At 37.4% G+C, this 12,854-nt stretch overlaps 1 protein-coding gene across 1 annotated transcript in view; it reads right to left on the bottom strand.

The window, feature by feature from the left end:
• The window catches only part of PKHD1 (PKHD1 ciliary IPT domain containing fibrocystin/polyductin), a 453,696-nt gene that overhangs the window by 44,042 nt on the left and 396,800 nt on the right, over positions 1-12,854 (bottom strand). The window contains exons 61-62 of the mRNA XM_036916397.2: positions 4,068-4,203; positions 3,011-3,098 (exon numbers count right to left, since the gene is read on the bottom strand). Coding sequence (XP_036772292.2) covers positions 3,011-3,098; positions 4,068-4,203 — 224 coding nt within the window. The remainder of the gene's footprint in view (positions 1-3,010; positions 3,099-4,067; positions 4,204-12,854) is intronic.

The following is a 12,854-nucleotide window of genomic DNA, read 5'->3' as shown; positions in this document are numbered from 1 at the left end:
GGAGTGAGGGTCAGGTACCGAGGATGTGTAAGGTTTGGAGCATGGATAAGGTATGGAATATGGGTAACATGGGATAGAGGATGGGGTAGGTAGGTTTCAGTAGTCAGGTATGAGTAACTGATATACGTATTACAAGAACATGAAAAAATGGAAAATTGATATTTTTCATGCTGCTGTATTAAGATCAGAAGATAAGGGAGTTATTGTTATATTTTATGCATTCCGCACCAAACTGCCAGCAACAGCTAAGTGGGACTAAAGAATAGACAGAATGACACGGTCAAAACAGGCAGCTTAAAACTACTTAATAATGTAGTTTCAAATGTTTAATTTCCACATTGGCCAACCTTGGGTAGTTTTACTTAATTATCTTACTTCTTTTCTTAACTTCCTTTCTTACTTTCTTTCCTTCTTGGCTTGTTTCGGAAAGTTTGTATAGGGAAACTTTGGGGCTGTCCTGTGTCCTGGGATTTTAAACCCAAGGAGTGTTAGACTTAATTATGTGGGTAAAGAAATGATGAAGAGCAAAATATGAGTCAGCAATACAGATGTTACTTTCACCAAAGTGAGAAAAATATAGATTGCCTGAGTGGAATTATGGAAAATCAATAAAGTGAGTCTCACAAAATAAGCAGCATTCCCTGGGCCTTTAAACTTGGATTGTACAAAGAGAAAGTGGACAGGTGCTGAGGAGAGTTACAAGGCTTTGGAAATTTGAGAGAAAATTATTTTTGTGCCCAGCCTGAAAAGATTCAGTTTCTTAGTACATAAGTAGATAGGGTAGAGAATTTATAGGCCAATAGTTGAAAGGTAACTTAAAAAGAGATGGCAGGCAAATTTATAGCCCTAATAAGAAGACAACAGAATGAAACAAGCTTTAAAGAGTAAGGGTTTTAAAGCTATGGGATGTTTAATCAAGAAATGTCTATTTACTCTTTAATAAAATTTTCAGAAACGACCAGTTCTGTTTTCTGGAGTTGATGAGGTGTAACTTTGGAGAAAAACAAAATGTATAAGCCAAATAAAATGATTTTTAAAATCCCAGTATTAATTCATTAACTACATTGGGTGAGAATTTCATTATTTGGGAAACTATCATAGCAACTTATATCTTTCTTATCCAATTTCCTGTGTACTTCATGAACCATTTAGGACATTTCTATTAATTTTGGGTTGTCTATAGTGGTTTCTCAAACTTGTAAATGACGTATCCACCAGTTCTAACGTTAGCCTATAGAGATGAGCAACAAAGAATGGAAGAACAGTATCCTCAGGAGAGTCAGGTATTATATGCCAGTCAATGGAAATAGTTCAGGCCAAAAATAAATGTAATTAACAGGAGATACAAGATTTAGCACTTCCATGAAGGACTTATTCCTATACATTTTAGCATAATATATAATTTAGGGGAGCCATGTGAATGAGCCACAGCCAGAGTAGAACAAGAAATAACCGTAAAGTCATGGCCTATACTTGGAAACCAACAACTCTGCAGGTAGGCTGATGTTTGAATTGGTAGGTGAGTTATTTACAAGTTTGAAAAAACCACTACAGACAACCCAACATTAATAGAAATGTCCTAAACATTTCATGAAGTACATAGGAAATTGGATAAGATGATTTTTTAAAGGGTTATAAACACATCCTCTAATCTTGCTTTTGTTGCCTTCAGTTTTGATGTCCTATCTATGAAATCATTGCCAAGACCAACACCAATATATTCCCGTGTTTTCTTCTAAGAGTTTTACAATTTTAAGTCTTATGTTTAAGACGTTAATTTATTTTGAGTTGAGTTTTATGAATAGTATAAAATAAAGGTCCAACTTCATTCTTTTGCATGTGTATATCCAGTTTCCCCAGTACCATTTATTGAAGAGACTTGTCTTTTCTCCATTGTGTATTCCTGGCTCCCTTCTTGAATATCAGTTGGCCATATATGTATAGATTTATTTCTGGGCCCTCTATTCTATTTCTATGTCTGTCTTTATGGTAGTACCATTACTGTTTTAATTACTATAGTTTTATAATATATTTTGAAATCACAAAGTGTGATGCCTGCAGTTTTGTCCTTTCTCAAGATTGTTTTGGCTATTTGAGATCTTTTGTGGTTCCATATGAATTTTAGAATTTTTTCCTATTTTTGTAAGAAATGCTTTTGGGATTTTGATAGCAAATGCATTGAATCTATAGATTGCTTTGAGTAGTAAGGCCATCATAAGCAAAATTAGATGAGTGGATTACCTCAAACTAAAAGTTTCTGCAAAGCAAAGCAAACAATCAACAGAGAGAAAATGTAGTATAAACATATAATTGATATCATTCCATTTTTTCTTTTTCAAAAAGGAAATTCTGAAATATGTGACAACATGGTGCATCTTGAGGACATTAGGCTAAGTGAAATAAGCCAGACACAGACACAAACACTATAGAGGCAAAGAATATAATGGTAGGTTTTTTTAATTTTCATATGCACAAGCTCCAGGAAATGTAAATGAAGCTAGCAGTGGTACTGGGACTGAACAGAAAGGTAAGAGAGGACAAAGCTGGAGAGGGGAAAATGAACTCTGCAGGGTTGCTCTGGGCCAGGTGCTTTGCATTTACTGCCACATTTATTCTTCAGAACACTGAAAGCAAGTGTTTCTGTGTCCCCGTGGAAACCACATTTGTACCAGTGACCTGCTCTGTGGGCTAGTCCATGATACTGTACTAGAGAATCATTTATCTTGGGGGACATGCACTTTTCCTTACTCCATGTTGAGGATGCAGGTATGACAAAAATGCTCCTTCATCATGCAAGGGAAGAGAGAGGAGGAGGTGGTTTCTTAAATATCTATTGTCAGCCTGATCTTCCTTCTGCAGGTACTGGAGTAGTACACTGAGGATGAAGGAGATTTCTTCCAAATTACCAAGAATACTAAGTATTACTGACCTTGCTATGAATTCCTAATAGTTGCAAACATTTTTCTGTAGATGCAGTAGTAACAGGTCTCTGAATGTCACAGATACTTACCTTTCAGCACAGAATCTGATGTCCCTTCTAGGGAAACAGAAATGACCCAAGGCTCTGAAGGGGTGCCCAAGGACTCTACTCGCCGATTCTGGCAATAGGGAGAATAAAAAGGAAAAGTTGGATTCAGAGGACAATTTTGTGAAGTAATCTAACACAGAAGGTGAGGCAGACAGAATTCTTTATAAAGCACGTATTCAACAGAAATAAGCAGAGGAAGGAACAGGATAAATAAGTACTTTCATTACCATGTTACAAATTTATTAAAATCAACTTACTAAGAGAAGGGCGGTTATTGCAGGAAAATTTGGGGCAGGGCAGTGCAGAGGAGAAAGGAAAGCTAAGTTTATAGAAGAGGAGCGTAGCATGGTGTGCCAAAGGCTAATAAGGAAGGAAAGGTTAAAAGGGGAAAGTGGAAGAGAGCTGCATGAGGGCCAGGCTACATCAATGGCGACAGCTTTGCAAGCGTGGACCTCAGTGCCATGGCCTTCTCTTCCCTCTGCAAACATATCAGGGGAATGCATTTTTAAAATGAAATGTGGAAAGCTGATTGAACTATCATATTTCACAGTGCCTCCCCCACCCCACCCCTACTATGACTTCAGTAAATATGGAAAAGATAAAATAGAATCAGAGGGCATGGACACTGAAATTAGAATTAAGCCCAGAAGCTCTTGTTGATGATTTACTTAATCAAGAGAACTCCTTTGAAATCATTTGAAATAGTATAAAACTATAATGCAGACGTAATAGCATCAATTCCTTCATTAACCATGAAATTACATCTTCATATATAGACATACTTCTTCAAGATGGCTAGATTTCTGTGAAGATGCGAGAGGCCTATTTCAAGGAAAGTAGGAAAACCATCAGAATTATGTTTTTATCCTTGATGAAATTCTGGGCACAGAGAAAGCAGAGGTGGGAGGAAAATGACAAAAGTAGGTAGGAGTTCTCAGTGCGCAGAGGTGACACAGAGGCGCTCTGTCGATGTGTATCATGGTGGTGAACTCTAACACGTGCTGACGGCGACAGGCAACCCAGCTCTAAAGTTTGCTACCTGCTTATTCAGAAAAATGAGTTGTGGTTGTACTGTAAGTTCTTTTCCCACTTCTCCATCTGAAGGCTGGACTAGGACTGAAAGAACATAGGGCCGCGTATATATCAAGTTCGTAGTTTCAAGACTGCTTGTATTTCTGGCATATGTAAAAAAAAGACAGAATATATCCATGAGATTACAAATATCACTGCAGCTATTTACCATAATACATTATCATCAGTGAAAATATTGCATTTGCCTTTGTTCCTAGAAAATAATACACTGCATAGGGACTATGACCTTACAACCAAAGAATAATTATACATTTATTTTATACATTTGCTTAGACACAGTAAAGGATGGACTAGGTGTGATGGGGAAGCAAAGGGGAGAAGCACAAATTATGAACTTAGAGTTTTATCATGGTTATTAATGGCCTCAAAAAGGCTTCAGTGAGGGAAAGCATCAGATGAAAATACATAGAAAGTGGGGATATGCACGGTGGGATGCTAGTAAACCAGCTCTCCTCCTGAAGGCCCTGGTTTGTAATGTTTTCCAGTTTCCATAGTACAAATACTACCAGCATCCTTTCATTCCTTGGTACCAAGGTGATGCCATTGGAAAGAACTGAGAGATGCCTGAGAGCAAGCTCCAGCAGACCACTGTTTTACATGGAATAGCTCACTTCATCCTCACCATGACCCTTTCATACTTAGATTCTCCATGGTGTGTTTGTGCTAAATCGACCCAATAACTGTGGAATTAATTGATTCATTTATTTTAACTGAATGAAGCCCTTAGGGAGAATCATAGTTATAATTAATATATGCTGAGCACCTACTGTGTTCCTGAAACCTATTATAAGTTCCTCCGTATAAACCCACTGCATCTTTAAAATGACACTATGAGGTAGGTGCTCTTATTTATACATGAAGAAACTGAAATCCAAACAGGCTTAAGTAACATGACAAAAGTCTTACCGTCAGCGTGTGGGCCAAGGTCTAGAGCAGTTAACCAAGGAGCTATATGGTTTTTCACCCCTTTTGAGCACATGAATTGCTGATGTGACAGCATAAAATGCAACAAATATAAAATGAAACAAAATGGTTATGTGACAAGTGATACCTCAAAACAGCTTCTTGCCACAACTTTGGTAGTTTAATGACCAAGACAGCTTTAGTAAAAGAGCATTATTGATTATATAGCTGTTGTCCCATGAGGTCTATGGTACATTACACATCACAGGCACACAGTAGATTTTTAGCAATTAATTGGAGATGTATAGCTATCTTATTATCACATATATTACTCTCATATATGGCACAGACCTTGATGACTTGTCCTCAAAACAGCCTAGGTCAGCTCTAACAAGGTTTTGATTTAAAAGAGAAAAACACCCTGCTCTCAACTAAACGCTTGTGAGTCAACTACTTCATTCAACCTTTTATTTGTTTTTTCTTATGTGAGGAGACAGGATAAAATACTTATTTAGCATGGAGGTGTCTATCAGGTGAAAGTGGCAATTCATCCTCAAGAGAGGAAATAGTGGAAATATTAGAGTGTTAGCAAATATGATTTAGAATACTAGTAAATAGAGTGGATCATGAACTATGAAGTTTCTGTAGGAAGCAATTTCCCTTGAGAATCCTGGGAAATGGGAGCAGCTTGGGAATACGTGGTCCTAAGAACCCCCGTTGGCCCTCTCCAAGCCAGCGCTCTGACCTGCCTGCTAGAATCCCACATGGAAATTCAATACACACTAGCCTAATCACCATTTACTAGTATGCTTAGCCTGAATGGGTAAGGTTCCTTTATTTTTTTTTTTAAGAGAACAATTTAAATCAGATTTTTAAAATCCATGCTATTAATTCTATCTTCCATAGGTCACAGGTTATTGGAAAATTCTAACATTGTTACCAGATCCTATTTCTCCTCTAACCTATTTCTTAACCACTTTCTGTTGCGGGACCGGATGCAGGATAGCAGCATGGGTTAAAGAAACAGAAAGATTCCATCAAAGATCTTGACATAAGTACACGGATGTCTAGACGAAGGGATGAGTACCAACTGCCTCAACACTCGCTGAAAGGCTTGTCCCTGACACACTTTAAAGTTTATTGTGAGCAAACATCTCTTATTAAATGTAAACAGCATCTCACTGGAGGTCAGAGACTTGCTGCTGCAGCATATCCCAAGGTAATACCACTTTAAGCTCCACATAAACTCTTAAGCAGTTTCTATCCTAAAACCTGACCGTAGGTGGTACAGTTTTTTACGATATGTTATAATAGTGCAATAAATCTGTTAGCTTAAAATCGAATCTCCGTGGCCTTTTAGAGAAATCATCATTAAATGCAGGGTCCTGTTAATGATGCCATCGAAGTGAAATTGTTTAATCTGCTAAGGGGGTGAAAGGTCACCAAATGAATTTTTTATAATACATCAACTTGACACGCAATAGGGAAAACTGTAATAGATAAAAGCAAAGGAAAAGGGCACTGTCTTCTTCTGATAGGTCAATAGCAGCCAAGAGAGTCACTCATCCACTTTCCTTTCACGATGGGGCTCCTTTTGCATTTAATATGGACACCCAATTAATACTTCGGCACCACAGACAACCTCATTTTAGGTGACTTATAGCAATTTCTCCCCCTTCCTTGAAATGAAAGTGATCACAATACATCATAGCATTGTGCGAATTAACGTTAATTGATTCAAGTTACCAAGCAATGATGGGCCACTTATATAATCTAGGCGTTATTGGGTGCTAGAAGGGATGGAGGGAAGATTAGATTCCAGTGTCCGTTGCTGTGACGACGGGAGTCACCTGATGCCTCGTTAGACAGTTGTAAGGTTCTATTGCTGGCCCCACTGGGGTCGTCAGTAAACTGGAGTGATGTCCAAACATCATTATATGCTGCTCCGATATTAAAGCAAAGGGATTAGCAACTTATTGCAAGCAACCTGGATTTGTCATTGTGCTGTCGTTATCCAATTTCCAACTGCTAATGTGACTGTAGCCTGCAGGCAGAAGGACCTACAGCCAAACTTTAAAAAATGGGGAAGGAAAGTTCCCTCCAAGCCTCCCAGTTTTAACCACTATTTAACAGCTTCCAATACCCAGTCAGATATGTGAAAGAATTTCTTTTCCCCGTCAGTGCTTAAGGGCAAGCTAAAAGGGAAAGATCGAGAGAATATAGACATTTCCCAGGTCAGAGATCACCACTCTTCATTCCAACTCTTGCTTTTCAATCTGCTAGATCTGAAATACTTACCCCATAGAAAAGGGTGTTATTTCTATTTGCATGGCAAACCCAGCAAGCAAATAAACAAATAAATACTATTGGTGACTGCTGGCTCTGGGCAAAACCTACCGTGAGGGCTGAGGATGAGGGGTTAGAGACATTTCCTTACTCCCCTCTTCATCATTCCCCTCCTCACAGTTACTAAGCCAAGGTCCTGTACAAGAGCCCCATGTTTTGATTAAATGTTTCAGGGTATCCTGAGCATTTTCAATCATTCTTGTGTTCAATAGGCTACATAGGGGCAGAATCTATACATGTCATGAGGGCACTTAAATTCCAAGGGAGTTTGTGAGATTCTGTACCCTGGAAGAAGAAAGCAAGTTCTCTAGTCAATTCAGTTTAACAAATATATTGCTAACCCTTCTACTATGTACAAACATTGTTCTAGGCACTGTAAGATATGTATGCAAAGATAAATAAAACATCATGACCTCTGTCCCTTAGGAATGTTCCTCCATATAGTTTGTAAGGCAACAATGATGTTCCTGGCTATCTTTCAGAGTTGCCACGTACCATTTTACTTATATTTCATAGTCCTTATGCTCGCTATTAAACAGCCAGATGCCCTTAGCTGTGGTCAATTCCTAGGGAGGGGAGAGAAAAGAAATCTTTTATGATCTGACAGTTTGCTTCTGGCACTATAGCATAGGAATTCCAAACCTAGCACATTGTAAGCACCCAGTACATGTTACTATAGTATCATTACGACCAATCAGAATGCACCGCACATTTCTTCCGCTCCTAGGTCATTCAGCGCCTCTGGAAAGCCACCACCTACCTAGGTCTGGCCAACTTCAAGTTCCGGTACACTATGCAATTGGTGTGCTTACTCCTATGCCATAATGCTTGTTATTAAACTCTTGTGGTTCTTTGGAATTATTCGAATTGAGATTTGAGTAATTGTAAATGCAGGTTAAAGTGTGCCAGGAGTATATAAAGACACAGAATAAACATGGCACCTCTTCCTATAGGTCAATTCAGGAGTCAAAGCAAAAGTATTTTAGGTTGATAAACCATTTAAAATAATATTTTTTTAATAAACCTAGCATGTGTATCTTATCTAGGATAATGAAAACCCTAAATACATTTTTAAAGATCATACACAAAATATTCAAAATTTCCTGTTTGCATTGGGGTGCAGTAGCAGAGATAATCTGACCAGGAGAGCAGAAATCATACAAGATTTTTCTGATGGCAGAGATTTAATATAGGATATTGGTTACACAGGACTATTAGAATAGCAGAGAAGCCAAACAGGTTATATTTCACTATTTGCAACAAATATTTAATGATCATTTATTGTGCATGACCCTGTACTTAAAGACTCTTGGGAATATAATAATAAGCTGAAGACTTGACCATGAACACCTAATGAATATAATAAAGATAAATAATACTCAAAGTTAATTTTATGAAAATCTAGATTGTTAGGTTCATACTGAATTAATGATTTCTTTGTAATATAGAATAATGAGATTTAATATAGCATATTCTTATTAAATAGTTGCATAAATGTATATTTTGCCTATCCATTAACTTTAAAGTGTCTAGATTTCACATGACACAAGTATTTTTTTGGACATAATGGCTGTTCAATTAATGTTTGGGAAATAAAAACCATTGAAATGTAAGCTTTCGTGAGTCATTATGTTTGCCTACACTTTCACCATATGTACACATAAATCTTAAATTATTTGATTTTAAGGTTATGTGGTTTGATTTTTGAATTAGAGCTACATGGGCATACAAGTGGGGAAGTGCTGGATTCAGATATGTCAATAGCAGCCCTGGATTGCAATTAACATCTGTTTATAAGGAAAATGGCAGAAAATATGAACTGCAGAAGTAGAATCCCAGATTTAGTGGTCTGGGACCATTTAGTGTAAGAACATTGGTCCCTAAGGGATCACTGAATAAACAGGACTGTGGAATTAATAATAGTTTTAATGGTGATCATGAGTCATCAGTAAAAATGTAAGCGGTCTATGTTATTTCTCATTTAATAATGCTAAATAGTATGATTTTTTTTAAGTTGATGAGATGAAGACTTTTTAAAAATGTAGTGATTAAAGAACAATTTTAATTAAATGGAAAGCTTGCTTATGCAGAGCATCTCATCTCCCCATAAAGCCACATATATGAAATCACATTGTGACAATTGTGCCATTCACCTAACTCAGCAAAGTAGTGAGTTTGTATTGTAATGAAAAGAAGAAATGGTGCAAAACATTCTTCAATGGCAAAGTTGTGGTTTTGCCATGAGGGATGCAAGGACAAGCTGGCAAGATAGGTATCTCTTCCAGGATAAACCTTCTGCCAGTCTGGGGAAGAAAATCCTTCCATGTCGATGGAAAGATTCCATCCTTGCATACTCCTAACAGCTAGTTCCTGGAAGGCAGGTGCCCAGGGCACACGGAAAGGTTGCACAACAGAAGATGCTAAGCAAGAGTGAGTGCCAACAGACTTGTCTCACCAAGTGTCTCTCCTAGCTCTCTTCTCTATTTCAAGTCAGCTTGATAAGGTGTGCTACTTTCCCAGAGGGAGGAACTCAAAAACTACTAATGTGAGGAGTACAAACCCCACAGTCATATGCTCCCACAATGTCTTGCTCACCATCACTGTAACCATTTCAGGGCCCAAGGTTTATGGCAATGTCATAAACAAAGAGCTTTATGTTAGCTAGAATATTAGTTTTCCATTGCTGCCTAGCAAGTTAACACAAACTTAGTGGCTTAAATTAACACAAATGTATTATCTGCAGGTTGTGGGTCAATAGTTAGACAAGCTTGGCTGGGTTCACTGCTTATGTGGAGGCTCTCAGAAAGAATCCACTTCCAAACTCATTCAGATTGTTGGTTGAATTCGTTTCCTGGTGGCTGTAGAAGTGAGGTCCCTATTTCCTTACTGACTGCCAGCCAAAGTTCACTGTCTGCTCATTGAGTCCACACGCTTTCTTCTCACGTTGTCCTTTCCATCCTAAAAGGAGTTACACCAAGTGCTTCTCACACTTTGAAACTCTGCCTTTCTCTTCTTCCACAGCAAGAGAAAGCTCTCCTCTTTTAAGGGCTCATCTGTTTAATTGGGCCCATCTTGATAATCCTCGATATTCCACCTTAAAGTCAACTGTGCCCCATAACACTGTATATTCATTGAAATACTATCTGATCATATTCATAGGTTCTTGGAATTAGGTAAGAACACCTTTGGGAGGCCATTTAAGTAATTCTTCCAGCCACAAATAGCTTTGGCATTTCAATAGCTAAATTTTCATAAGAGATACAGATATATTTAATTTTACTATGGAACAAAGAACATTATTTAGCATTTTTTTGTTAATGAAGGAGATGAAAGGGAAGGAGAAGAGAAAGGAGGTAAAGAAATTTAGGAGAGCAAAAATCAAGTTTCTACTGAAAGAATGCAAAGCAATATAAAATGTGTCCTACCATGATTCCAGACAAAAGAATATAGAAAAAAGGACCCTATGGGGAACCCTCAGTTTAGAAAGGCATATTGAACATACATTATCTCTGTTTCCCCTACTCCACTGAAATGACTTAAAAGAATAAAAATGGTGTAAATCAACAAGGACAGAGGAGGTGGGGAGGAGAGAACAACAGACAACAGAAGTCAGTGAGATTTCAGAAGGTGGAAAACGGGCTCATGGAACTGACTTAGCCAAGCAGAGGGAAGTATGAATCCAAATGCCTGTAGAAGAGGATAAAAATCAGGAGAGGCCAATTCATTGTGCATTATTTAATTAAAAGTAGGCAACACTCCATTTCTCCCCACAAAGCAGAAGTTTGTGGCTTTTTTGAAAGTTGGTAGTACTTGCTTTGAAAAGTAAATGTCTAATATGGTCTCAATTTGTTGAAATGCATGCAGCCCTATTAAATTAACAAACATGAACCTCTCAAGAACATCCTTGGTGCTTTTCACTGAACGATTGGCATCCCTAGACTTATTTCCACCATCTCAAGGTCGATTCATTACCTTGTCAATGGCTCTCCAAAGAGTTCAGAGGAAGTCCAAGCTGACACTGATCAAAGCTGAAAGAAACAGGGTTGGCCCTGGGGCTTGCACAGGGCTTCGGGGTTGTTTACCATATTGTGTAATTCTTAGGACCATGGGAAAACCTTGCTAATTCTCATTCAATCCCTTAGGACATGGCATTTCTCATTCCACAGAGATTTATTCAGATATACATAAGAAGCAGCTTTTCTTTATCTTCAGAAGATTTGCTTTTTGCCCTTTATGTCTAGAAAACCTCGCTTGAAATACTAGAGGAACAGATTGCAATGGGGGATACAATACATCTCAACAGGAAGTTGATGCTGTAATATGCATGTGTGGCAGTTTCTTATTAAGTCGGAAATATCTGAGTCAAAGTGAAAACATGATGGCTATGATGGACAGTGGATGATAAAGGAGATCTTTTTTCTGAAGCTGTCTCATAAGATAGAATGATGTCCCTCACACATACTTGTGTGTGCGCATCCACTTACTCAGCTGCGTTTCTTCTGCTGTACCTCCATTGCTTTTACTCTTTGACTTTTCTCTCCTTCTAGTAATGGCTAAATGTCCAGTGAGTGTTTTTTTAATACACAGTACAAAAGGCAGTCATTTTGGAATAATGACCTATTAGGAAAGCACAGTGTTGTAAAATCTAAATAATATTTAACAATGGACTAACCCCTTTTCTCTCTGGTCACCTATATATATAATATTCTTATAGAACTTAGTAGGAGCTAAATGAAATTGTTATAAAGGAAAGAAAATATATTTAAACATAAGCTAAGATACAACAGCATCATTTTTTCAGATTCATGATTCTTATATTATCATGCATAATATCATAAGAACATCAATAACATGGTGAAGGTGTGGAAGGTGGCAAAAAGAACCAAGATTTAATAGATTCTTAGTGATCATGAAACTATGAATACATTTTAATTCTAAGCTAACAATTCTCAAACCTCTTCAAATCAACCAGAATCTAGGAAAAAATTACTTGAGGTTTCTTTTTATACCTTTCATACATGTTACATACTTTAGGGAAGAGGATCAACTATATTCATTGTAAAGACAGGGAAAATATGATACAAAAACACTAGCTAAGGTTTCATTTGGGTTTGTTGCTCTGTGTATAAAAAGGCAATCAGTGTATTAATTGAATATGCCTCAAAATGTGACGGTGTCTCTTTTTGTTTTTGCTTCTATTTTATAGTGAATCCCACTAATTCCACTAAGTAACTAGTAACCATTAAATATTAATTGCTTATTTATTAGCACTACCATAAGATGAAAAAGTAGTAATAATAGAATAATCTAAAAAATAAGAATGTTTTAAAATTTCATTGAGCAATACAGCTCAGAATCTAAATAATTTTACGTATTTCAGGGACCCAGTATCAACTTAAACTGTGCATGGTTTTTAGTTTATTTTTCCATTTGTGGTGATGAGTTTACAGGAAATATCTGAGTTTGTCCTTGAGCCCTTTATAAC

Source organism: Manis pentadactyla, chromosome 16, assembly GCF_030020395.1.
Source record: "Manis pentadactyla isolate mManPen7 chromosome 16, mManPen7.hap1, whole genome shotgun sequence".
Lineage (NCBI taxonomy): Eukaryota > Metazoa > Chordata > Mammalia > Pholidota > Manidae > Manis > Manis pentadactyla.
The sequence above is the reverse complement of the archived record's forward strand: the minus strand, read 5'-3'. Positions and strand labels throughout refer to the sequence as shown.